Raw genomic sequence first — 24440 nt, 5'->3', positions numbered from 1 at the left:
TTTGGGTCGAAAGATGGGGTTAGTACTAGAAATCCTGAGGCCTCCAATGAATCGCGCAAAGCTTTCTAGTCTGCGTATCGACCGTTCAAGACTACCCAAGGGTGGGGGTTAACGTAATGTATATCTTTCCGATATGTCAGATGGGCACAACTGAAGTAGATGATAGCATTTGATCATAGCCTGGAAGGGAGGAATTAATCGACTATTAAGTGGGGATAAGGCGTGGTATTTGAGTCTTGCATGGTTCATTACCTAGCGGGTCTGGTTTAATACTCCTTTTCTTGGTGTGGAAGACTTAGTCATTTATCCCGTAGCCATTGATCCAATACTGAGTATGAACAAGATTTTCACAAGTGCTGAAGGTACATCAACAATTCCCCAAACTCAAGCCCTAACTAACTGCCAAAGTTGCCCACCACAACAAAGAGAACAGCTGCTGGGTTGTTCTTTATGGGAAGGTCTATGATGTGAGTTTTCCTGTGACCTCATTGTACTGCGATCATAAGTTTCTGATCGGGATAAGGTAACGCACTTTCTGTCCAGCCATCCTGGCGGTGCCCAGGCCATTCTGCGCGTCAGTGGCCGAGATGCCACAGACGACTTCGATCCCATTCATCCGCCGGAGACCATGGACAGTATCCAGTCGGCACGTATCGGGTCACTTTCGCTCGATGAGAAGTCACCTTGTGCAACTCAGACAAAGGATACTTCGGACGAAATTGATGTTAGCACACTGTTGAACCTGGACGAGATTGAAAAAGCAGCCACCAATGTGATTAGCAAAAGGGCATGGGCGTACTACTACTCCGCGGCAGACGACAAGATCACAAAGGACTTCAACACGCAAGTTTACCGATCACTTTTGCTACGTCCTCGAGTCTTTGTCGACTGCCGGAAATGCGATGTGGAGACAGAGCTCCTAGGGTGGAAGGTTGGTCTCCCAATATACGTATCTCCAACCGCCATGGCTCGCTTGGGACACCCCAGAGGGGAGGCCGGAATAGCAGAAGCATGCGGAGCCCTTGGAGCACTCCAGATCATCGCAAACAATTCTTCACTCTCACCCGAGCAGGTGGTTGCCAAGGCGTTACCGACTCAGGTATTTGGATGGCAGCTCTATGTTCAGCTAGATCGTCGCGCAAGCGAAGCGATGCTCGCACGTGTGAATCGGCTAGACGAGATCAAATTTGTTATACTAACGCTTGATGCTCCCGTATCTGGAAAGCGAGAAGATGACGAGCGTATCAATGTGAAGTCCCATCCAGCAGGCAGCGTAAGTGCCCAGCTTTTCGCTGGGACAGACCCGTCGCTCACCTGGAACGAGACTCTCGAGTGGCTATCCAGACACACGAAGAAGCCTATCATTTTCAAGGGCCTGCAGACTCACGAGGATGTTGCCATTGCCGCGCGGTATACACCTCTAGTGCAGGCTGTTATCTTATCAAATCATGGTGGGAGGTCTTTGGACACGGCACCGCCGGCGGTACACACCCTTCTTGAAGTACGGAAGTTCTGCCCCCATGTTTTCAAAAAGATGGAGGTATGGGTGGATGGTGGCATTCGACGAGGTACCGACGTAGTCAAAGCACTTTGTCTCGGTGCAAAAGCTGTTGGCATTGGACGACCGGCTCTTTGGGGCCTAGGGGCTGGTGGTGTCAAAGGAGTTGAACGAACACTACAAAGTCTGCCACCTATTCTCTCCGGTGATTGTCCTTGGTCATACGCTAATATTCCGTCTTCATCTTCTAGTTTTGCTGGACGAGACAAAGACCTGTATGCGACTCTTAGGAGCTACCACAGTCCACGACTTGGGTCCACACTATGTAACTGATGCCCTCTTTCCATTTCCCTATACCTACTAACGTGATTCTCCTTAGATTAACTCAAGCATTGTAGAACAGCAAATCTATCGGGCACCGACCGATATCGACAATGAGGGTACTTTGGTGTGTAGAGGCAAGCTTTAGTTATATGGGCATTCTCTGAACAGGGAACTGAGGACTACTACTTCCACGAAGAGAGTCAAATGGGGTTGACTATTGCTTACCTAAAATACATAGTAGCTATTAGTAGAGCAAATCACAAGAATCTAGCGTTTTCCCATGTCTGGAGTGCATTGGCTCCTATCAAAAACTTCCCCCATCTCAGGAAGGATAAACGATCTTCCTCGGCAACAAAAACCCCCACCTTTGGGGTAAAGACGATAAGCACCTCCACTTCAACCCCTCTTGAAGTCGCAGGAGATTAATTAGGCCAATAAATCTTCCCCTCAATGACTTATATATTACCATTCGCCACGCCTCTTTCATGACCCATTGACTGACTGCTATAGATAGCAGTGCCTGCCTGGACTCCTCCCAACCACATTTCGACCCAAACGAACAGAAAAAGTTCGCCAAACCCCGAATTGTCATCCCCCCACGTAAAATGGGTAAGAAGCGCATCTTGGTCGGTTACGGGGTCGACATCGACGCGGTCGCAGGTTGGCTAGGCTCATACGGTGGAGAGGACAGCGTGAGCGATATCAGTCGCGGGCTGTGGGCCGGCCACATCGGCACACCACGGCTGCTGAAGCTGTTCGAGAAATACAATATCAAGGCTTCCTGGTTCATCCCCGGGCACACATTGGAGACCTTCCCTGAGGAGTGCGCGCAGGTCCGGGATGCGGGCCATGAAATCGGATTGCATGGGTATTCGCACGAGAACCCAGCCAGCATGACGCTGGAGCAGCAGCGGGATATTCTCGATAAGACTTATAAGATGCTCCGTGATTTCTGCGGCAAGCCTCCGCGTGGAATTGTCGCGCCCTGGTGGGAGGCCAGTGCCGAGATGGTTGAGCTGCTGCTCGCCTACGGTATCGAATACGACCATTCCATGTCTCACGAGGACTGCCAGATGTACTGGCTGCGGACGGGGGACTCATGGACGAAGATCGACTACAGCCAAAAGGCGGAGACGTGGATGAAGCCTCTGGTCCGGGGCCAGACGACGGGTCTGGTGGAAATCCCAGGGAGTTGGTACATTGACGATCTGCCGCCGATGATGTTCATCAAGAATTCTGCAAATAGCCACGGTTGGGTGAATCCGCGGGACGTGGAGGCCATCTGGAAGGTTTGTTCTCCGTCTTGCTCTTTGCTTTTATTTGCGCGGCAGTGAAGGACTTGCATAGCTAATCCTGGTTTCTTTGTCGGTGTCTAGGATCATTTCGATTATTTCTATCGCGAGTACGACGAATTTGTTTTCCCCATGACGATTCACCCAGATGTTTCTGGCCGGCCGCATGTACTACTCATGCACGAAAGGATTATCGAGCATATCAATAAACACGAAGGGGTGGAGTGGGTAACGTTTGAGCAAATGTGCGATGAGTTCAAGAAGAAGAACCAGCCGCCACCTGGGGCGCCGATGCCGGTGGCGGCGGAAAGCGTGCTCTGATGGTGATACTAGCAAAAATGTTTGAAGGATCTGAAATATTTGGTTGAATCTGAAAGATGGCTCTGTAATCATTTATCCCATGATGTGAGCTCGAGCGAGTGCTCCAGTATTCGTCTGTGGACTTGGGAAATATATATGTACGTGAGAATAATTGCTCGGAAGGTACCACATCATCTTCCAAGTTGGCTTCCCTTAGCCTGACCATACAGTAGTGTATCCACGAGTTCAACTCTCACATATTGCTTCCATAAATAATGTTCTGGTAGAATACGGTGCTATCTTAATACTTCTCAGAGTCTGATAGGGCAAGGGGGAGTCGGAGGACCACGGAGTTAGTGGCCTGATAACGGACTTAAGGTCGGAGAAAGTCACACTGTTTGCATGGTTTGGAAAGACAGGAATCACATGATTTCCTACGGCTGTCATATATTTTGCATACACAATAAGGAAAAAAAAAAAATATAACAGCTACTGTGTCGCTACACATGGCTCATATGGAGTACACCATGAGGTGCATAGTCAACAGTCATCAATAGAATTAATTGAACGGGCCGAAGTGCTGAGTACCTGATTTCTGTGCAGCATCTGCTCCAGCGTCCAGCGTCACGCTCTCGCAAGATGTCTCGCAGAATTCATTACGAGAGACGCATGGAAGACTTGAGACTTGAGATAAACAGACATCTAGTCGATGATGGTTACGATGCAAGGAAGGAGAGATACGAGCTGGAGACACGCGGAAGAAATGGTCATTACCCTTTTGGAAGACGATGTCGAATTTGCAATAATCTGTCGCCTTACGGTCACCACCCTTTCCATTTTAAAAATGATGACCAGTGGTTAACCCTTCATGTGTACGACTGGGTCGTGGAGGATGATTGCCAGTTTTGTGTATTTCTGGACCGAGTTTTCCAACATTACTTTGGGAGCTCCGCGTCTCCCAGACGTTTCAACCTCAATATGAAGCCCGGGTACCCTTTATTTCTCACTGATATCCATGACAGTCATCATAATCGTTGGATAGATTGCATAGAAGTCTTTAAAGATATTGGTGTGTTTCTCTTCTCGGTACTCGATCACCAGGATTTGTGGCTCATAATCACAGACAATGATATCCCAGCCTGGTCCGAAACTCCCTTTATTGGTAGTGGTGCAATGATCTTTAACCACTCAAATGATCAGGGTGTTTATGACTTCATCTCTAACTGTATTTCTGAATGTGAGAAGGCTCACGCCAGCTGTCAAGCTGTTAGGCCGTTGCCGCTGCCAAAGCGACTTCTGTACGTCAATGAACCAAAACACAGTTGCAGGCTTGTTGAGGCACCACAGGACCAACCGGGAACCTATACAGCATTAAGCTACTGCTGGGGGAAAGGCAACCCTGATCCTTTACTACTTACACAAGATAATTATCATTCCTTTAAAGATAACATCTCGTGGGATAGGCTCCCGCGGCTTTTTCAAGATGCTATCAAGATCACTAGCCACCTAGGAGTTGATTATATTTGGATTGATTCTCTTTGTATTGTCCAGGATGATAAGCAGGACTGGGAGATTGAGTCTCAGAATATGGCTAGCATTTTCGAAAACGCGCATATCACTATTGTGGCGGCTTCTGCGCCCAACCCAGAAACACCTATTCTGAGGCGACGAGCGCAGTCCGAGGAGAAAGTCAAATTCCACTTCACAGAAAAGGATCACTCACAGTCTTACCTCTTTTCACGCCTGATAACGCCAGAAGATATGTTCAACTTATACCCCATCAAGGTAAAACAAGTGTCGAGCAGGGGATGGAGAGAGGTGTTATATCAAAGAGGATGGACTTTCCAAGAGGACCTCCTAGCACGGCGTACGATCCACTACCTTCCCCAGAGGGTGGTATGGGAGTGTCGGATGTTACATGATGACGAACGCCAGCTGCTTGGCAATCGTAGATTCCCTAAAAGCTTGGATCAGACCGTGTGGACATGGCGGGAATTTGTGAAAGCCTATACTTACCGAGATTTGACATATATTTCTGACAAGCTCCCAGCCATTTCGGGCATTGCAAATATGGTATCTCAACAGACGGGCGACGAATATCTCGCTGGTCTTTGGCGACGCTCCCTTGTTTCTGATTTAGGCTGGCAATTCGCTTACTCGTCGACAGCGGAACGTACCTGTCCGCCGAGGCAGTATATCGCCCCCTCGTGGTCGTGGGCTTCCGTTGCAACCAGGCAGGCCATTGGGTACTCAGGCGAAACTATTCTGAATACCCTCGCCACTGTGATCGATGCAGACGTGACATTGAAAGGACGAAATAGATTTGGCGAAGTGTCTGACGGCTTCGTGCAGCTCCGTGGCTTTATCCGTGAGATAAAGCTTTATCGTAAGGACATCAGTGAGCTCTTCGAAGCCGACTTTCCGGGGTGTCAGGTAACTGCGGGATCTCTACATTTTAGCGCAGACATGGGAATATGTTCTGGAGACGGACTCCTGGAATCAGGCGCTATAATACCCACGGTGTGTCGGAGGTATGCTGATGCAAAGTGTAAACCGATACCAGGAAAAAATGCATATCTGGGGGTATTTCTGGTTATATTGTATGAGACATCGGAATGCATTACGGGCCTTGTTCTTGGGCGATCTCCACGAGTACGAGGGGCTTATGAACGGCTGGGGTTGTTGGAGTTTGACCCGAGAGACTTCGAGACGGTTATGCAGCTGGCCATTGAATCAACAATTACAATCGTCTAGTAACTCATTTTGATAAAGAGCCTGCTGACGTTAGAAATTCTAGTATACGTGCAGTTAGACTTCATCGTTCAAGACTGTGGATTTATACCAACATCACTAATAACGCATGCTCACAGAAGGTCTACTATGGGTGCTCAATCTCGCAGCTGGAGACATACATAGCCACTATGGCTTGAGAGCATCAAGAAATCAACTCATCCGATCTGGCCATGTCAGAGATCAAATGAGTCGCAAGCATGATGTTCCCTACTTCGTGATGGAAGGCGCCGGTGTCATGAATACATTTCTGTATATATGTGTCGTTCTTCTCGAGGCATAGTGGAAAGGATGAAACGAGAACAAAGCACATATAGGGCATTGGGACCTTAGAAATCCTCTTCAATCAGGTATCGCATCTGCTTGAAGGTGCTGTTCATCAAACTTACTGTCTGTCTCCTTCCACACTAGATACCCCAAATTTGCCGAAGGATATCCAAGTCTCTCCCCATAACTCCAACCCACTCAAAGTGTTAAGATATATTGGCTTTCTCAAAAGCCATATCCAGCTAAAAGCTAGTATCTCGCACGTTAGTCAATGTGACCGATCGGGGCACTCCCAAGTGTTTCTGCGAGGTGCGTGACCCGACTAACCCTTCCCGATCTATGCAATCTGGTTCCATGAAGAGGTCTCTGAGCGTTTGCCTTTTAGTATGAGTAGCCCAAGTCAAAGGTTAAGCCCGTCGAATTGTCGAGCTATATTTTATCGTGTGAACACTGGTATCTCTGTCGGCTTAGTTTTGCCACTTCTACCAACATTATGGAACAGGACAAATGACTGATCCCGTCATAATGTTCGGTTATTTGAAATCTTCATGGTGGAAACAGAAACTTAGGGAACTAGGCTCTCTCGTACAAAAGGTTTCTTCCAAGGCCCCATTCAACTAAATGACTTGGCTGCAACCCTCATTTCAGGGCCCACAAATCACGGCACCATCAAGTGGAAGAGGGTCCGTTAGTTCGTTGGTTCTGACCCACACCATGTCTTGCAATCTTTGGGGGCGATTTTCTACATTTTCTCCTTCCGTCCACTTTAACGAATATGAACAATAGGCCAAGTCGACATATACGCGCTGTCCCCACCAAAACCCCTGACTAGTAGCGCACCATTGTGGCGGATCTTCAGTGTTCACAACCTTTGTTGCAACGAGGTGACATGGGCAGCAGACAACGTGGTTCAACCACTTTCGTTTGATCAGCATACAAGATGCGGTGAAAGGCGACAGCAGTGGGCTTTACTGTAGAACCTTTCAATTAGCACTACACCAAGCTTCTATGGGGCTTCTACGGTGTTTTTGCCGAGGTTGCATCCGGCAAATCATTGACCCCAAGGATGATGGCTACTTGATCATGAGGTCAGCCTCACCAGGCACCGCCAAGTCTTGATATTACCTTTCTCGATATAGTCCTGGATCCTGATTACCGACGGTCCCACGTTGCGGCAATACCCGCTAGGTACTAGCGGAATATGAAGGCCTGATGTGGCCAGTGTGGTGCTTCTACATCTGGTTTGATTAGATGGAATACGCCAGTGGCACTTGGCACTTGGCACTCCATCCTGATCCCCTAATCATGTGAACGCTGGATGTACTCCAGGGTTATAAAAGAAAGTGTCTTCGGAGCACAAGAAGTCTCCCTTGGCTTTCTACTTCCAATCGCTTCATGCCTCATTCATCATGAGGGTCGATCGCGGCATGCATCACATGGTGCATCTTTGCATCATCGGTCTCGCGTTGCTCGCTTGTACTCTAGCCCTACCTTCACCTACCGAGCAGCAACAAACATCGACATTGGTTGACGGTGTCCCCGGCTTGGAAGCTCGTGATGCCAAGCCCTTTGCGCTCCGTATTATGCCCCTTGGGGCTTCCATCACGACCGGGCTGAAGTCAAGTGATAAGAATGGATACCGTATATGGATACGTGAACAGCTTCGCCATGCTGGATGGGAGGTGAACATGGTGGGGTCTCTCAAAAGTGGAACAATGAGAGACAACGTAAGCATATCATAGAGATGGTTCTCTGGATGAAGTTGACAGCCCGAATCTCTAGGATAACGAGGGATGGAGTGGATGGATCATCGATGAGGTCGCCAAAGAAGCCGAGAAGACAATCCCAAAAGCCCCGAATCTGATTTTGATCAAGTAAGAATGCCTGATGATATCTCATTCTGTGCCTTGCGATTACTGATTGTCCCTTTGACAGTGCTGGCACCAACGATGCCGTGAGAGGCGTGGACGTCGATAGGGCGGGGGAGCGGATGAATGTGTTGCTCACTCGTCTGTATGAAGGTATTCCTGGAACGACCATCATTCTATCCACGTTGTTATCCAACGCAGACCCCAAGGCTCAGGCAAATGTCTTGAAGATCAATGAGCAATACCGCAATATCGCAGCTGCTCGCCGAAAGAATGGCGATAAGATCGTCCTAGCTGAGATGAGTGATTTTATCAAGGTCAGCGAGCTGGTCGATGGGACTCATCCAACTGATTTTGGATATAAGAAAATGGCCTCAGTTTGGTGGGCCGCGATTCAGGAAGCGGAATCAGCGAAATTTCTGTCGAAGCCCAAAGATATCGGTGAGAGCGATTGGGCTTATACCACCTGTGAGAAGAAGTTCGGTTCTGGTAATGACGGTGGCAAGATCCAGACGCAACGCGGCAGCGGCTGGGACGATGGCGACTACAAGCATAACTCCCAGAGTATGGGCCGTATTATGCAGATTGGGTCCAGCGACTCCAAGGATGACACCTATGGGGGCATCAATTACGCGCAGCTAGTCAATCTGGGAGGTGCCCACCGTGAAGGGGCCCTGGATGAGCTCGTTTGGACAGAGGATGGAGTGGGTACTTGGATGTACCTGAATAACAACAATGGCAACTTCGGTAAACGTGTGGCAATTGATGTCAAAGACAACTGTCTTGCGCGCGGTGAGTGCTAATTTCAAAACATCCTTTTCTTGGGTCGCGGTTTTAACAGAAGCAACAGGTGTACGTTGGGGCGATCTAAACAACGATGGACTCGACGACTTCATCTGCATTAGCAGGGAGGGTGCAATGTATGCATCAATCAATCAAGGCGGGAATCCTCCCCAATTCAAGTACATCGGCCTGGTCAGAGAAGCGCCTGGCGGGGGCTTAGCTCAAGCCAACGTCCGACTGGGTGACATTGACGGCGATGGCCGTATTGATTACTGTCTCGTGAAGGGGAATGGTGACATCCAGTGTTGGAGAAACGGGGGGCAGAAAGATGCCCCAACAAAAGAGTTTAATGGGTATTGGCAGGACCTTGGGACCGTGTTCACCGGTAAAGGCATGGGTGACATTGCCGGCGTTCGTCTGGTCGATATCAATGGTGATTTCCGTTCCGACTGGCTGTGGCTTGATGACGAGGGCAAGGTCACCACGTATATCAACCAGCGTGGTACAGGAAAGGGCAGTCTGGCCCCCGATTGGCGGCGGATTGGCGTTACTCATGCAGGAATGGGTGTCAAGGGTGCTAGGGATAGGATCAAATTCGGTCAAGTCTATCCACACGGCGGTGCTGACTACGTATATGTTGAGTCTTTGGAGAATGGCAAAAGTTATAACCACCATACGGCCGTGTGGAAAAACATTGGAAAAGGAGGAACAACGCTCAAGGGTAAGGACTTCTATCCCAATTGTCCCTTTGATTGTGCAGCGGAACGAAGTGAAACAAACATTATATACGGTTGACGTGGCTGACATGATTAAACAGGAGATGGTGACTTCTACTGCGACTGGCGTGGCACCGGTGCCGATGACTATGTAAGTTTGGTTTTGCTTCTCTTGATAATATGACTATCAATACGCAAGTTTATTCATTGATGGCCTGTCCTCTTCAGATCTGGATCTCCCCAACCGGTCGGGCCTTGCTCTATGGCAACATCCATAAGCCTCCAACTTGGGTGCCCGAGGGACCACAGATATTCGACCTGGGTAGGGAGCGCAAAGGCATTCACCTAGCAGACTTCAATGGTGACGGCAAGGTGCGTACCGATAAACATCACCTCCATTTCTCCTAAACATAGCCTCTGATTGATGATCTACAGTGCGATGTTTGGGCCGTGAATCGTGAGACGGGTGCCGCTGAAGTTTGGATCAACCACTGGAACGAGGACACCAGCAGTGGCTTTTTGGATTACAGGGGAGTCGTCACTGGGGATGTCAAATGTACCGAAGGATGGGGGGTTGGGTATCGCGACATTGGTGTGCGGATGGCTGATCTTGAGTTGGTGCTTCCCACGCTACTTTGGATAATATGAGGCTGACCAAGTTAGTGGCGACGGACGCGCAGATTACCTCTGCATGGAGTGAGTAATCCACGACAGTTACTATAAGAATTACCATACTAACTCTGGCTGGCCAGACCTAACGGACGAACAGTTGGATGGTTGAACAAAGGCGAGAACAAGTTTGAGTACAAGAGCCAAGTCAAACGCACCCACGGATACGATCGTGCCAACCATGTTTGGGCCGATGTGGATGGTATGCCTCTTGATGGATTCTCACTCTGGTCATAAAGTCTCCCAACTTACTCAGCTCCAGGTGATGGCCTCGTCGACTTTCTCTGGGTTGATAAATTCAATGGTAACACCAAGGTCTGGATCAATAAAGGCGCAATCCCTACCGCAGGCTCCAGCTATAAGTGGGAACTACTTGATGGCCCTCGATATCAAGGGTCAGATCGCGGAGTAAGCACAACATTGACGAATTGTGGTAAAATCGGCTGATGATTGGTGCAGGCTAATTTATACTTCCCAAACCTCGGAGGACTGGGCCGTGCTGATATGCACAATGTTATCCCCAGAAACAACATCGTGAGTTCCCCTGCGCCCTGGTATTCGTTGCACACTGTGAATTTGGATATTAAAGGGTTCAGGCGTATACCTGGTTCAATACCTGTCCAGGAAGTGATAGCACTGCTGTAGATGACGTCGACCCATCAATAGACCCTGACCTCCCACCATACACCGCGCCTGGTCAACCCACGCCTACAGGCACACCTCCTGTCAGTCCGACTGCCACGGGAGTCCCCATTGGCGAAGCTCCTGATGGCTACTAGTATGTTATGGCTCGCACACCTCGCGAGTTGACCCCAGAGCTGATAAGACTTTCTAGTGAGCATTGGCCATTGAATGATAAAGATCGCATGGAATCCGTCTGCAATCACCTTGATGAACTCGATAAAGCCCTCTGGAACAAAAATGACATGGGTAACTGGGTAACTACTACGTATGTCTGGGGCCAGAACCTCGCTTTTTTTTAACCTTTGCCTTTCTCAATTTCTGGCAAGCTGACTCCAGGGGTTTAACTAGTGCTGGTTGGTACCAAAAGCTTTCCCTCAATCCGGACCTCAATCTGGATCCTGAAAATCCCTTTGAGTGGCCCGGTGGGCTCGCCAACGCTCTCGCGAAGTACAACGGAAGCAGAGAAGAGGTTCCTGCTCCTTACTCGTGGGAATGTGTAAAGTTGGTTGCTCCTTGGCCCCAGATCATTACTGTTGCTAATCTGCATACCCCAGTGTCCGTGCGGATTGTGAGGTGAAACATCTCGAAGATGTTGATCCTTGCAAGCAGGGTCGAATGTACCGGGTCCAGGCTCTGACTGCGGTACATAACCTGGCGCAATACCTGAAGGTTATGTATAGTATGATGGCCGAAATCTGGACGAATGCAGGTTTCGAAAACGCAGGCCTAGTTCTCCGGTACTCACACAAGGGGGATGACAACATCGAGTTTGGAGAAGACGCGGGAATGACTATTGGCGCAGGATTTGCCAGTATCATGGGTGCTTTCTTCTTGACACCCATGGCAGGTGTCGCCGCAGGCGCGATGACCATTGGAGCCGGCGCCGTGGCCGCACTGGGTGGACCAACTCCAGCCGACCTGAAGTTTAACACATATGCAGATCTTGGAAGGAAGTCAGCGGCGATGCACGATGCTATGACCAAGAGCTTGGACACCTTTTATAACAGTCTATTTTTCAAGAAGCCCCCCACAGATCCCAATTGGGTAACCAGCCCTAATGCCCTCCCGCGCATCCTCAACACGGGGAACTTTGCCTCCCATAAAAGTGTTGTCGCGCCGACGGATGAGGAGACGAGGAAGTATTCCATGGTTCCGGAGAAGGATGGGCTTGTTAAGTATGTTGTCGCCCCACTGATCAACATGCTGTGGGAAAAGGACCTGTACTTTATTGTCAAGATAGACAACAACTCAATCCGAAGCTCTGACGGGCGGAAGTACCACCCCTGCGACAAGAACGGAGACATGAGCGAGAACACAGACACCACCGATAGGAAATGGTGCAATCCAGATGGCACGGCGTTTTTCTTTGTAGGAGTTCCTCCATCAGGCGACACTGATACAAACGTATAAATGCTGACTCTAAACAGTATCGTCTAGGGTCCAATGACCATGTCCCCAAGGGTATGGACAAATTGCCAGATGACTACGGCTTCAACGGATACGATGTTGCACGCTCCTCCTACCTTGTTCAACGAACGACAAATGAGTGGCAGTCCAAGGTCAACACGGACTCATACTTCAGCTGGGTTCCCCAAACATCTGGTACTGACATCCCTGCATGGCAAATGATGCGGTGGAACCTGCCGGTGTGTGATCTTGCGGAGTATGGCGTTGAAGAAGACTGTGGCTCTGGGCTTTTGTGGGATGTGGTATGGCCTGATCTTTCTTCGCCCTTTTCCAACAACCAGATTACTAACGGACTTGTTTAGTGCATGTATGTGGCTGTCAAAGAGGTCTGCGGCAGGAGAGATGGGTGGCCAAAAGATTATGACTTCCCCAATGGCATCTCTGGTCGTCCATTACCTCACGAAGAGGAAGGAACTCCTTATTCCAAGGCTTCTTCAGCTGCGGAAGTAGTCCAATCGCTTATGGGCTGATTATGACGATGGCGAATGGTCGTTCAGACCACGGATTATACATGGCAGGCATCGCTTTCAATTTACAGGCTATGCTTTCACACATAACTCCCATCGGCCAAGGGTAATCTGCATCGAATATGTGTAGCGTTTCGCAGATCTCTCTGGGATACCACTGAGGCATTTTAACCCTTCCTACGCAGGATATCATGCTAGCCCATTGTTTACCTGTTTTGCATTTGTTCTGAAGAGCTACCATATTGTAATAATTACCGTGCAATTCTTTGATTATATTGTTTCTCGCAGAGCTTCTTGTCAAAAGTCCTGTTGTATTACCGACGTATCACAGCACCTTACAAAGTATCCCACTCACTCGTAGCCCCTCGCGCTTTTTTCCTTTTTGGATTTTGTAATAATTCAATGCGCGTTACCTCGTGCAATGTTGACTATAGAGTAGATTCTGCTGGCCTTCAACTTTGCTTTACTCACTTCACCGCAGCCTCGTGTGGCCATGTCGAGGTACTCTTGGGAGAGTGTACGAGATAAGTCAATTTCAAAAAGACTATTTATTGATTTGTATAACAGTATTGATACACTCTATTGAAACGCAACTAAGTTTAAATATATATCTCTATTAAGAATAACGATCGACCGTTTACGCACTGTTTTCTCTGCCTAAAATGCCTATATGGGTATTAAGTACTGCCTCAAATAGAAGGAGTCTCTCGGACAATATGTGTGAGGTAAACTCAGGGGCTCGGCCAACTTACGGACTGCCAGAAACGAGGCACTCTCTCTCATCGGCGAAGGCATTTGACTCATAGCCAAAGGGTCATTATGTACTCTAGTCACAAATAAATTATTTTTGAATTCTGGATAATGAAGATTCCGCTACGGATTGTAACGATCCAACAGCCAGAACCACAATCCGCTCCTTCGAGTATTGCACTTATGGGTCAATATATGATCGTCTTCGCCTGAACCGATATTGGAATTGGTATGAGGAACCTTTCAGTCTGTCTTCCACGCGATTCTGGGGCGGCAAACCCTGGACTTCCACTTTGACCATTCAACTCTCACCTTGAGCTCCTCTTGCTCACTACCCGATAAACAGACAACTAAAACAGGAAAGATCGCCTTATAGCCAATGAATTTGGTTAAATGATGAATGGACTTGTAAAGGAGATTATGATTCCATCATTTCGGAAGTGCAAACAGGCGACTTGCACTCATAGATCAGAGAATAGCTGCAAGAATTCATGAAGTCATGGGCAAACTCTGTTACGGTCAGGATCGAGGTCACAGTAGTCTGATATGGGCGGTAGATGCCTCCAGTCTGGAGACTCACCGAGAGGGCGAGAGGTTGCGGCGCCAAGTGTGCAAATGGCCCTGGTTATATTTTCTCTAGCTGCGCTGGGCTAGCTATTTTCACTAGGGGACTAACGCTTTACAAATTGGCCTGTCGAAGCTTCATCCATATAAGCACTACAATTAAGGAACTTGGCTCCCGCAAAACTCTATAAACAAGCCTCTAGGTGGGCTACAGTGTCTGTGGCACCATCTCCCGTCGACAGTATGTGATCCGTCAACGGATGTACGCCAGACTATTCTTGTTGCCCCAACCGTTGGTGCCCGAAAATGTCTGGAGGTACGGTAGGGAAAATTAAGCGGGGATCTGGAGTATGTAGTTATTCGTCACCCTCCATCCTTTGAGGCCATTAGATCCTTGCTCAGACCCCTTGCCATGTACTGAATTGCCATTGCTCCCTCTAATCAATTAGCGTTCCAGCTCGGCTAACCCTATCTAGTATAATACTGGCATCCACCTGGCACTCACTCTCTCCGAATCCCCCGAACTAATAAAATAGCGGAAGTCTTTTCACTAAACAGGCTGCAATTCGAGAGAAGGTTTAAATGGACCCCTTCTGTGCAGAAGAAATGCACAATTATTAAATACCATTGGTGCACCAATGGAGGCTGCATTCTCCACCTAGTCTACAAGTCCAGCGGCCCCAACTTGATTCCACAAATTCTATCACCATCTTAGACTCGCAACTAATATAGTTAGGCTCAGAAAGACGTGAGTGTTTCTCTTCATTCTTAACGAATTCAACGTGGGCGTTATTAGGCCAGATTGGGGCGCATTCTTCTGCAAACTTGCTCAGCCTCCTCCGCAGGCGTCTTTTGTAAGATACACTCGCTATTTCGGGAAGCAGTCTAGAATGGAGATGTCCTGATCTCGTGCAATCGGGATTCGCGTCTCTCGGATTTATTCTCCGGGAGAGAAGTCGCAAGACTGAAGAGATAAAAGTCCACACACTCTGCATTTCAATCCCCTCCTAGATCTAGTACACATTGGACGTTGCGAAATATAAGTTTTCACATTCTATGTTATATTCATTCCAGCTCCATTCCCAATCTTTAGCTATTTTACTCTATATTTTACTTTCATGCTAATCCAGAGGCTAAGTGCGGTGGGATCGGTGAGCATTTCTTGGTGGAACACTAGCGATGGACGGCCAAAAGATTATAAATTCGTCAATGGCATATGATATATTTGGTCCCATACCTCACAAAGAGGAAGGATTCCGTATTCCAGGGCTTCTTCGGCTGTGGAAGTAGTCTAATCGCTTATGGGCTGTCTCGCTCAAGGTGCGGGGTTTGGAGGTGTTCAGCCTTACGTTTCTCATTTCACCATAGCTACGATTCCTCTCTTCTGGTAGAATGTCTTTATATATAAACTTTGTGATCCGCGATGGTTTAAGCCGCACATGGGGTACTCTTGGGACATTGTGCGAAATACGGCAATTTAGGAATACAATCTATATATCTCCCTGTCGACATTGATGCTACTCCGCATGAACCCAACTAAGCTTGAAAATATATCTGCACCGGCAGTGATGATTGACTTTTTACGCACCATTGTCTCCGCCCAGAAAGCCGGTACGTGCATTGGATATCGGCTTAAATAGAAGGAATTCCTTTAGCAACACGCATATCAGCTAAACTCAAGAATGACTCCAACTTCCGGACTGCCAGAATGGATTCTCACTTCTAAGATTGCTATCGGGATTTGTCACCGTCAGGGCTGGGGTTGAAGGCCCACCGCCAAGAAGGCCGTTCCAGTGCTAATACACAATAAGGTAAGATTTTCCTCACTACGGCCCAACTCAGGGAATTTACTAGTCAGTTCTCAAGGCGGTGCAAGGCTCAGGGCTGGAAGGGTGAGATTTTGGTCGATTGCAATCTGTTCAGCCTCGAATCAGTAAAATGAGTAGAATGATCATTGGCGGAAGTCCAGGAGAAACCGACTCATGAGCCATGCCCAACCAGCAAATCAGACCAAAGATCCGTTTTGAACGCCCTCTTTGCAAGACACGAGCTCTTCCTCGTTTTGTTCCGCTTCAGGACCAGAACTGCCCAATGCGTATCCTGAAGGATTTAGTGCTGGTTAGCTGCATGCTGTAATGAGGCGTGAGATGAATTAGCGAGCTGTATGAAAATGAGAATAATCCCCTTGTCTTCCCCACCCCCATTCTTCTTCTTCTCTTACCCAATGTGACATCCGTGTAGTTTCCACCCGGTATGCACTGACTTGGGCTTCGTGCACGGCAAGAGGTTTTCTTGATGAAGAAACCCAGCCAAAAGGAAAACAAAACACAAATCATGACCACCATGTTCCGTTTTCTACCCTTCCTAGCGTTGGTCACAACATCGGTAGCGGTGAACTCCGATGCGACCTGCTACTTCGTCAACGGCAACATCGCGACGGCCGATGTTCCCTGCAATACGAGCGCCGAAATCACCACCTGCTGCAACAAGAACGACATATGTCTCTCGAACGGCCTCTGCTACCTCCAGAGCCAAGGGAATCATCCGGTCATGTCAAGAGGTAGCTGCACAGACCAAAATTGGGGTGGTGCGTGTAGTAGTGCGGAGCCATGTGGTACGTTCCAACTCGATAACCTCTATCGACAATCGTAATGCAATGGCTATGCTAAAACCACTTGAACCTGTAGCGCGCTGGAACCAGGGTACCGGCTACCGGGTGGTCAATGCGATCGATGACCAATATTGTTGTGGAAATGTTGTGAGCATCGACAACACCTCGATCGAATGTGCCGTCGACCGTGCCTTTACCGTCCCCATCGGAACAGTGATGCCTGGTGTTGCAGCGCTAGCCAACTACACTAAGAGCAGTACGAGCAGCAGTTCTTCACCAGGCTCATCGTCCTCGGGGAAGAGTAGCAGCGATGCTTCAGGAGATACCCCGGGCGATCATAACGATCAGTCGGCACGACTCGCCATCGGCTTAGGTCTGGGTATTCCTCTAGGTCTGATCGCCGGCTCGGCATTGATCTGGGGTGCATGGGAGCGGAAACAGAGGTCTGCTTCGATGCGAGAGCTGGAGGGGCTGAAGGCGAGTCTTGCTGCTGCCGGCCCACCAAACGTAATGGGGTACAATTACCAGCATGGTCATGGTTATGCTCCTGTCCCTGCGGCACCACCCACAGAGTTGGGCCAATACCCCGTCCCCGTATCGGAGCTGGACTCAGCCGGGGCTAAGGATTCGACAAGGAGATAGGATGTATAGGTATCGATTAATGATTAATCAAAGGAAGATTCTATAGAGCAGAGACTAAGCGTGGGATAATTACATTTCGGGCTGGTTCATAGCTAGTTTTTAACGGAGTATACCTTTCTAGTATCTCTGATCGATGATTAATGTAGAAGGCAATAGGTTGGACACGGATAACTGGAAGAGTTGAGCGGCATCTCCACAGGACCCGACCTGATGCCAATAGAATGGGCTATTTCCACTAGCTAATGCTTGCCATGTTATTCTGGGGTGGAGTGAGTATACAATACTGCGTCACCTTTCGATATTAGCTTGATGGCTCCGAGCCTTGTAACGATAAGTCAAGGGAAAAAAGGTTACAGCAACAATTTAGAAACAGAGACACTGACAGTCCCAATGTATCGGTCATAATAGTCATGAGGGATGATAGTGACGGCAAGGCCTGATTTTATCTCCCAAGATGTGAATTCCGATCGCTATAAAGTACACTCCTATACAGTCTGCCATTGTCGGCGTTCAAATGGGCAACGTGATGTCAAGGATATTGTACCGTTGAAGCGCAAAACAACGGGTCACTTGTGGACAAGTACTGCCTCACCAGCCCCAACTAGAACCTTGCCACCTGTCACCTTGTCGTATGTTTTTCGCCCTACAACTTGGGCCTGATCGTCAATATATTGCCCGGCAAAGGTAATATTATCGGCAATATCGACTCCAGGACTTGTCAGCCTGGAAACCTTGGCATCGTTCCAACCATCTGGAAGGGCTAGCGCTGTATAAGGTCGGGAAATTGGATCGAATGTTGAGTTCCACATGTTGAGATTGACCGCCACAATAGCATCAAGTTTTCCTGATGTGTAGACCGCATATGCACCAAAGTTTGTTTCATTGACGAGAACTTCCGTCTGCTTGTTTCCACCGGCAAACACTGCAGCATTGAACAGATTTCCGTAGTAAAGTGGTTTGACATGAGCAGCACTGTCGTTGTAGAAAATAGGCTGCCAGGGTGAGTAGCGATAGCGTGTTCCCATGTGGAAATGAACACGCGAGACCTTGAGTGAGGAAAGATACATGACATAGTCAACATCCCAGACAGCAGATGCCATCACATCTGAGATATTGAAAGCGCCCTGACAAGAAATGGAGTTGGTTTCACCAATAACATAGTCGATCCCCGAGCTAGCCGTCGCATTGCCCAAATAATCATGGTACCAAACACGGGAAAGCATATTAGTGCGATCGAACAGGGTGGTCTCAATCGTTGGCCCAGCACCCGTGTAGTGGCAGTTAGCACCCATATACTGTGAAATGCCTGTTAGCAGACCTCCAATGGCTATATTGATGTGATAATTACCTCGTGATCAGCAACAGCCTTTGTTTTGTCCGAACCCATACCATCTAGCTCGGCATTTTGAACATTCCAGTCGGTCCTGTCGTTGAGATGGCGAGGTGCCTGAAAGGCACATCCTTGAAACAATTTCGCTGCATCCTTGCCAGTCAGGTTCCGACTGATCGCCGTCGCATACTCGTTCCATTGGTCCACGTAGCTTTGGACTGTCCAATCACCTGGCCTGTGCGTGTCATTTCCCCAGCCTGATATCTCAAGTTAGCGCCAGATCCATAAAAAATGTTTTTTAAGAGTTAGGACTCTTACCATCCACCTCGTTCCCAATCTCAAATGCATATAACGAGTCGCCCATTGCCTTGTGGGCAGCATTTGCTTCCAGTACGCACTGATCAAGGCCATTGCCAACCTCTAGATATGTCTCATTTACCGGGTTAAAGAAATTGAGGCCTAAGTGGCAATGGTTAGCCTTTTGTAACTTACGTTATTCTGAGAGCTGTACCATAGATGTATTGGGTGCCGTTAGGGAATTGTCGAAATGATTCCAGCCATGAAGGGCCAAGAAATGAGTGGGATGGCTGGTCAGCAGCGACAGAGCTGAACGGGGCGATAATCGCCTCGGTTTGATTTGGGTAGTATACGGCAGCATTTTGAGTGCTGCCGCCCACCCGGATGATCGGATATGCCCCCGATATGTCATACAAATTCTGAAGCATTTGCCTCGAGAATAAATTGGGGTGTCTAGGAAAATTATCCATAAGCGGTCAATCGCAACGAGGGTGAACATACGAATCATTTCCCGCGTAGTCTGCCATAAACGAAAACTCAATGGAAAACGATTGATAGGTTGCATCCACAAATCGCTTCCCTGGTCTCGGAACATCGGCCGGCGAGATCCCTATCGTATGGGTGACATTCGGCTTGAAGGATATATCAGACACTGCAAATGGAAGAAAAGCCACAATAGTAATCAGACTTGTAAGAGAAGTCATTTTATCCACGGTTGCTGGAGGTTGCCGCCCTGCTATAAGCGTCTGTTGCAATAGTAAGCCTGCAGCGTTCTCCGGTATGTTGAAGGACAGGATAAGGATGGACCCCAGCACTTAAATAGGGCACCCGAGCAAGATGTCGAGTTGGAGACTGTTGGTTACCTTTGCTCCTATTTGAGGAACAATTCGTCCTGTAGCACCGAGCTACTACTTCTGACTAAACTTCACCAGCGATCTGTTCAACTGGTGTGGATGAGGACTCAGGATGCCCATGTACGGCATTATTGATGGACTGAGACTAGAGTGTCCCCAGCCAAATCAGAGAATTCCCGGGGTAGATGATAAAATTAAGCTTTACTCTACACCTAGAAAGGCTGAACTAGAATAGAGTAGATTAGATTTTAAATTAGATTTTATTAAAGAATATTAGTATACGTAGATTACTTTCGGCTTGATTCAGAGCGAATAGAGGGGGGTGGCCACCTGTTGATTGGCCGAGCCTGTCCCCGGATTTATGAGCGGGGTTTTGGGTTTCGGTTCTCGGGAGATCTCGCACGGGCTCCGGAGGAGTCACGACGGGAAAGAATAAAGGAGCTCCTCCGCACTGAATGTACCCTAGGTTTGATCCATCTTTACCCCAAACCTGACCAACAGGATGGCGAGATCTGACACCAATAATGTCCTCGATGCCCCAGGAAATAGAAAGCTCCCAGAGCTCTCGGTTGCCTGTAGTAACTGTCGCAACCGCAAACTGCGCTGTTCCAAGGAAACACCCGCATGTCAACACTGCCGCAAAACTGGTCAGCCATATTCATACTGCTTCTGTCTCGTAAGACAGAACCACTTCTTACAATGTCACTAATTCAGTCTCGACATAGGAAGCCACTGCGTGTATGATCCCAAACGGTCGAAGCCGGGGATTAAATCCGGGGCTATTGAAAATATACATCGACGGCTAGGTATGATAATAAAAACTGTCTGCTGGTGAACATAGAAAATACCACCACTGGGGTAGCTTTGTTACAACTTGTTAGAATTGCAGACGAGGCTCACGGATTCGCCACTAGATCGCCTAGAAGACTTTGTTCTCGACCGACTGGGAGACGATACGCCAGACGGGTACAATCAACGAACAAGGCGGAATGCAAACGAGTCCAAGGAATGTTCTGTTCTCTCTGCGCTGGCACGGGAACTTCAGATATTGAACGACAAGCCCTCACCCGGGGTCGCTGATCGCCCAGCTAAACGACAACGGGTGGACGACTACGCCGGCCCTTCTCGGTCTTCGCTGCCGGACGTCGATCGCCGTTTAGTACTTGATTTGCTCAACCCTGACACGATTGAAGATGTTTTGCAGACATACTTCAAGTGTATACACCCTTGGATCCCTCTCATCCACGAGAACAGCTTGCGCAGACGGCTCCCCGATCCAAAACACAGGTCAAAGCTTGACGTCTTGGTGCGAGCCATGATATTAGTATCTGCGAGATTCATCCAGCGGCACGAGGCCGTATCCGACCTCTCCCTGGCGGGTCTCACCACGGAGCAGGCCAGGAGTGTGGTTGTTTCGACTTCGATGGATTGCCTATGTGTGGAAAATCTCCAAGCCCTCGTAATTTGCGTCTTTGATGATGTGAGGCTTTCCTATTCCAATCATATACGTCTGACGAGATATTATGCATTCTGAATGGTGTCGACTAACTTAGCCTTCAGATTGGAAATGGGTGTGGTGAAAAGGCATGGTCCCTGGTCGGATCGCTGACTAGGACGGTTGAGTATTTGAAACTGACGGTCGAAGATGAGGACTGCCGAGGCCGTACATCAATTTCAAGGCCGTTTATCTCTCTGTCCCCTCCGGAGAGCTGGGTGGAGGCAGAAGAGCGACGTCGTGTGTTCTGGACCGTATTCAACCTGGACCGGTTCTGCTCGGTGGCAATGGGATGGAACACCAGTCTTACCTCGGACGATGTGCACCGCCGTCTTCCTTGCGATGGAGTCTATTGGAGAAGAGATAAACCTAATGTTACGGCCTTTTTTGGCATCTGGGACAAGTCAGCAGTGCGAATAGGGAATCCCATTGCCTTTCATCCGGCCCATTACGTGTCTCCACAAAGTACGATGCCTAATGAGACCCCAGACCAGAGTCCAGTCGACGCCGATGGTTCTGCTTCATCGCCGGAAGATCCCCTGATGGAGGCTGCTGGGGCTTTCGCCTACCGTATCGAGGCAACCGAGTCGCTGAGCCGTGTCACGACGTACTTCCTTCAGCAAAAGGTCGACACGCACCGTCCAGAGAACGTCACCAGCTGGCTCACACGGTTCAAAGAACTCGACCTGCGCCTTGTCCACTGGAAGATGCTCCTCCCGAAGAAGTGGAAAGCCGCGAACCCGACCAACACAACCGTCAGCGCCTACGACACGATCAATCAGGACGGCCCACCCAGCAGCAGTGGAGGAAGAACGGGGCTGGATGTCGATACGACACGGCAAACAGTAGTGATGGATCCAAATCTTACATTGGCACACATCACCCACAATGCCTCCATGATTCTCTTACATCAGCCTATCGCGTTTCCACCCCACGACTGGGCTTTCCGCAGCCGATTACCCAGCAGTTGCTCTGCAGAGACCTGTCAACAAGCGGCGTTTGAGATCGCCACCATTACCGAACAATATCTTAAAGTGTGCCCGGCAACCTTCCCCATCTATCCCCAGTTTTCATTTTGCGTATATGTGGCAGCCCGACTCCTGCTCGCCTACAGAATCCATTATAGCGGAGAAAGCACTGCTCTGTACTCCGGATCGGATGTCGATGACCGGTTCTGGACCTTAGTCCGAAGTCTAGATGAGATGTCGCGCCGATGGAACGGCAACGTTATAGTCATGCCAGAGACCACAACTTTAACCGAGGACCTGGCAGCAAAATATGCGTCAAAGCTGAGGGAGATGCAGGATATGTGCATGCAGGGCCTAGGCTACAAAATAAATGTCCTGGATTACACGCAAGATATTGACCACTGTAACAGGAAGATCGACCCTATTATAGAGGATCAAGCACCTGGGTCAACTCCAAATGACGCGACTCGACAGTCATATCTAAACCTGCAGACACAGTCAGAACACAACTCCCAGGGTGCCAGAAAGCCCGTGGAGAACCAGACGAATGGGAACCTCATCAACGCGGCACCGGCCATGGCACTATCCTGCCCTGTAACCTCGATACAGCTCCCCAAAAATCCTAACAACCAGCATCAGACGATGTACGGGCAAGAAATCTACTCCCCAGGGGGGGATCAAGCTCCCTGCGACCTGGGTGCTATTTCACAAGTATTGCTGGGCCATCAATTCATGGATATGGACCGGATCATCAGTTTCGATAACGGAATGTTCAGTGCCAATCTAGACCAATCTTGGTGAAGTCCCATGGAAGGGCCGATTATAGTACATATAAGCTGTTAGATGTATCGGTGTATCCTGGGCTGCTGCGATGGGCTATGTGGAAGTCTAATATCTAATTACTTCCTTGGTTCTTAGCAATACTGAACGGTTCTATACTAAGCCCATGCGCATCAGCTCGTTTCCAAACCTCACCAAGTAATAATCACCATATACCAGGCCGTGATTCGCATACCGCCTCCTCGCATTCTCGTTGTTGTTCGCCGTCCCATGCTTAAGGATCGCATCGAACCGCTTTCCTTGCACTAGGTCCTCCACGGCCAGGTCTTCTTTCAACTCCTCTCCGTCTCCATCAGGAACAAATCGAAACCGCGCAGTCTCCCTCGCCAGTGAATAGTCCAGCGTACCTCTCATCAACTGCACTGCCGCATCAAAAAATCTCGTTGCAAGCGATGTCTCTTCGCAATCAGCGCCTGTGTCAGCACGAGCAACCCATTCGCCGCGATCGCTGCCGCGCTGGAATCCCGCACAACTCCCTGGCCCTCATTCTCCTCCATCGGAGCATCAAAGTCCCATGGTGGGGAAGTGTAGTGCATCTTTCCACCTCCAAGTCCCCACACAACAGGGTGCGTCTCCAACCGATGCAGAAAATACTCTGCCGTGCCGCACGCCACGTCCAGGAACTCCTTGTCCCCAGTCCACATGTAGGTCTGTGCATACCCTAGTATTGCCCAGGCCTGACCACGAGCCCAGGTAGAACCGTCTCCGTACCCCTGCGCCGTCAGACGACGTTTGATGTCTCCCGTCTTCGGGTCGATACATGTGACGTGGTTGGTTGAGTATAGCTGGCCTTGATATCTTCCGAACGTGGATTGAGAGAGATGCGGCTCTGGACGCAGATGGGTGCGTATCATGGTCCGGGCATGGACGGTGGCGATCTCCGCGAGATGTCTGGAAGAGCTATGGGCGGCGGCGTAGAAGAGTAGGTCCAGGTTGCACAACATTAGGGTCAACATTAGGGTCA

General features: G+C 49.1%; 8 protein-coding genes across 8 annotated transcripts, besides 1 other annotated feature; 6 read left to right on the top strand and 2 right to left on the bottom strand.

Moving 5' to 3' along the window:
- Positions 1-334: 334 nt before the first annotated feature.
- On the top strand, positions 335-1862 carry AO090701000898 (uncharacterized protein; the record flags this gene model as incomplete). Its single annotated transcript, XM_023237103.1, has 4 exons — positions 335-362; positions 409-467; positions 524-1682; positions 1750-1862. 4 exons carry the CDS (start codon positions 335-337, stop codon positions 1860-1862), a joined length of 1359 nt encoding a protein of 452 aa, XP_023092330.1.
- Positions 1863-3042: 1180 nt separating this feature from the next.
- Positions 3043-6168, top strand: AO090701000899 (uncharacterized protein; the record flags this gene model as incomplete). The annotated part of the gene is made up of 2 exons (XM_023237102.1): positions 3043-3111; positions 4762-6168. 2 exons carry the CDS (start codon positions 3043-3045, stop codon positions 6166-6168), a joined length of 1476 nt encoding a protein of 491 aa, XP_023092331.1.
- A 1712-nt stretch (positions 6169-7880) lies between these two features.
- AO090701000900 (SGNH/GDSL hydrolase family protein) lies at positions 7881-10744 on the top strand (the record flags this gene model as incomplete). Its single annotated transcript, XM_023237101.1, has 4 exons — positions 7881-8198; positions 8254-8345; positions 8407-8780; positions 10608-10744. The coding sequence occupies 4 exons, from the start codon at positions 7881-7883 to the stop codon at positions 10742-10744; spliced, it is 921 nt and encodes a 306-aa protein (XP_023092332.1).
- A 1119-nt stretch (positions 10745-11863) lies between these two features.
- AO090701000902 (uncharacterized protein) lies at positions 11864-13235 on the top strand (the record flags this gene model as incomplete). The annotated part of the gene is made up of 3 exons (XM_023237100.1): positions 11864-12559; positions 12619-12900; positions 13197-13235. 3 exons carry the CDS (start codon positions 11864-11866, stop codon positions 13233-13235), a joined length of 1017 nt encoding a protein of 338 aa, XP_023092333.1.
- A 3605-nt stretch (positions 13236-16840) lies between these two features.
- AO090701000904 (uncharacterized protein) lies at positions 16841-17692 on the top strand (the record flags this gene model as incomplete). The annotated part of the gene is made up of 1 exon (XM_023237099.1): positions 16841-17692. One exon carries the CDS (start codon positions 16841-16843, stop codon positions 17690-17692), a length of 852 nt encoding a protein of 283 aa, XP_023092334.1.
- A 566-nt stretch (positions 17693-18258) lies between these two features.
- On the bottom strand, positions 18259-20023 carry AO090701000905 (glycosyl hydrolase family 79 C-terminal domain-containing protein; the record flags this gene model as incomplete). Its single annotated transcript, XM_023237098.1, has 5 exons — positions 18259-18987; positions 19041-19279; positions 19341-19442; positions 19534-19772; positions 19821-20023. The coding sequence occupies 5 exons, from the start codon at positions 20021-20023 to the stop codon at positions 18259-18261; spliced, it is 1512 nt and encodes a 503-aa protein (XP_023092335.1).
- A 652-nt stretch (positions 20024-20675) lies between these two features.
- On the top strand, positions 20676-23437 carry AO090701000906 (Zn(II)2Cys6 transcription factor; the record flags this gene model as incomplete). The annotated part of the gene is made up of 4 exons (XM_023237097.1): positions 20676-20820; positions 20899-20979; positions 21055-21653; positions 21734-23437. The coding sequence occupies 4 exons, from the start codon at positions 20676-20678 to the stop codon at positions 23435-23437; spliced, it is 2529 nt and encodes an 842-aa protein (XP_023092336.1).
- A 392-nt stretch (positions 23438-23829) lies between these two features.
- On the bottom strand, positions 23830-24420 carry AO090701000907 (uncharacterized protein; the record flags this gene model as incomplete). The annotated part of the gene is made up of 1 exon (XM_023237096.1): positions 23830-24420. One exon carries the CDS (start codon positions 24418-24420, stop codon positions 23830-23832), a length of 591 nt encoding a protein of 196 aa, XP_023092337.1.
- Positions 24417-24440: a repeat region (V left telomeric region).

This window comes from Aspergillus oryzae, chromosome 5, assembly GCF_000184455.2.
Source record: "Aspergillus oryzae RIB40 DNA, chromosome 5".
Taxonomy (NCBI): domain Eukaryota; kingdom Fungi; phylum Ascomycota; class Eurotiomycetes; order Eurotiales; family Aspergillaceae; genus Aspergillus; species Aspergillus oryzae.
Note: the sequence above shows the minus strand (reverse complement) of the source record. Positions and strands in the feature narration are given on the sequence as shown.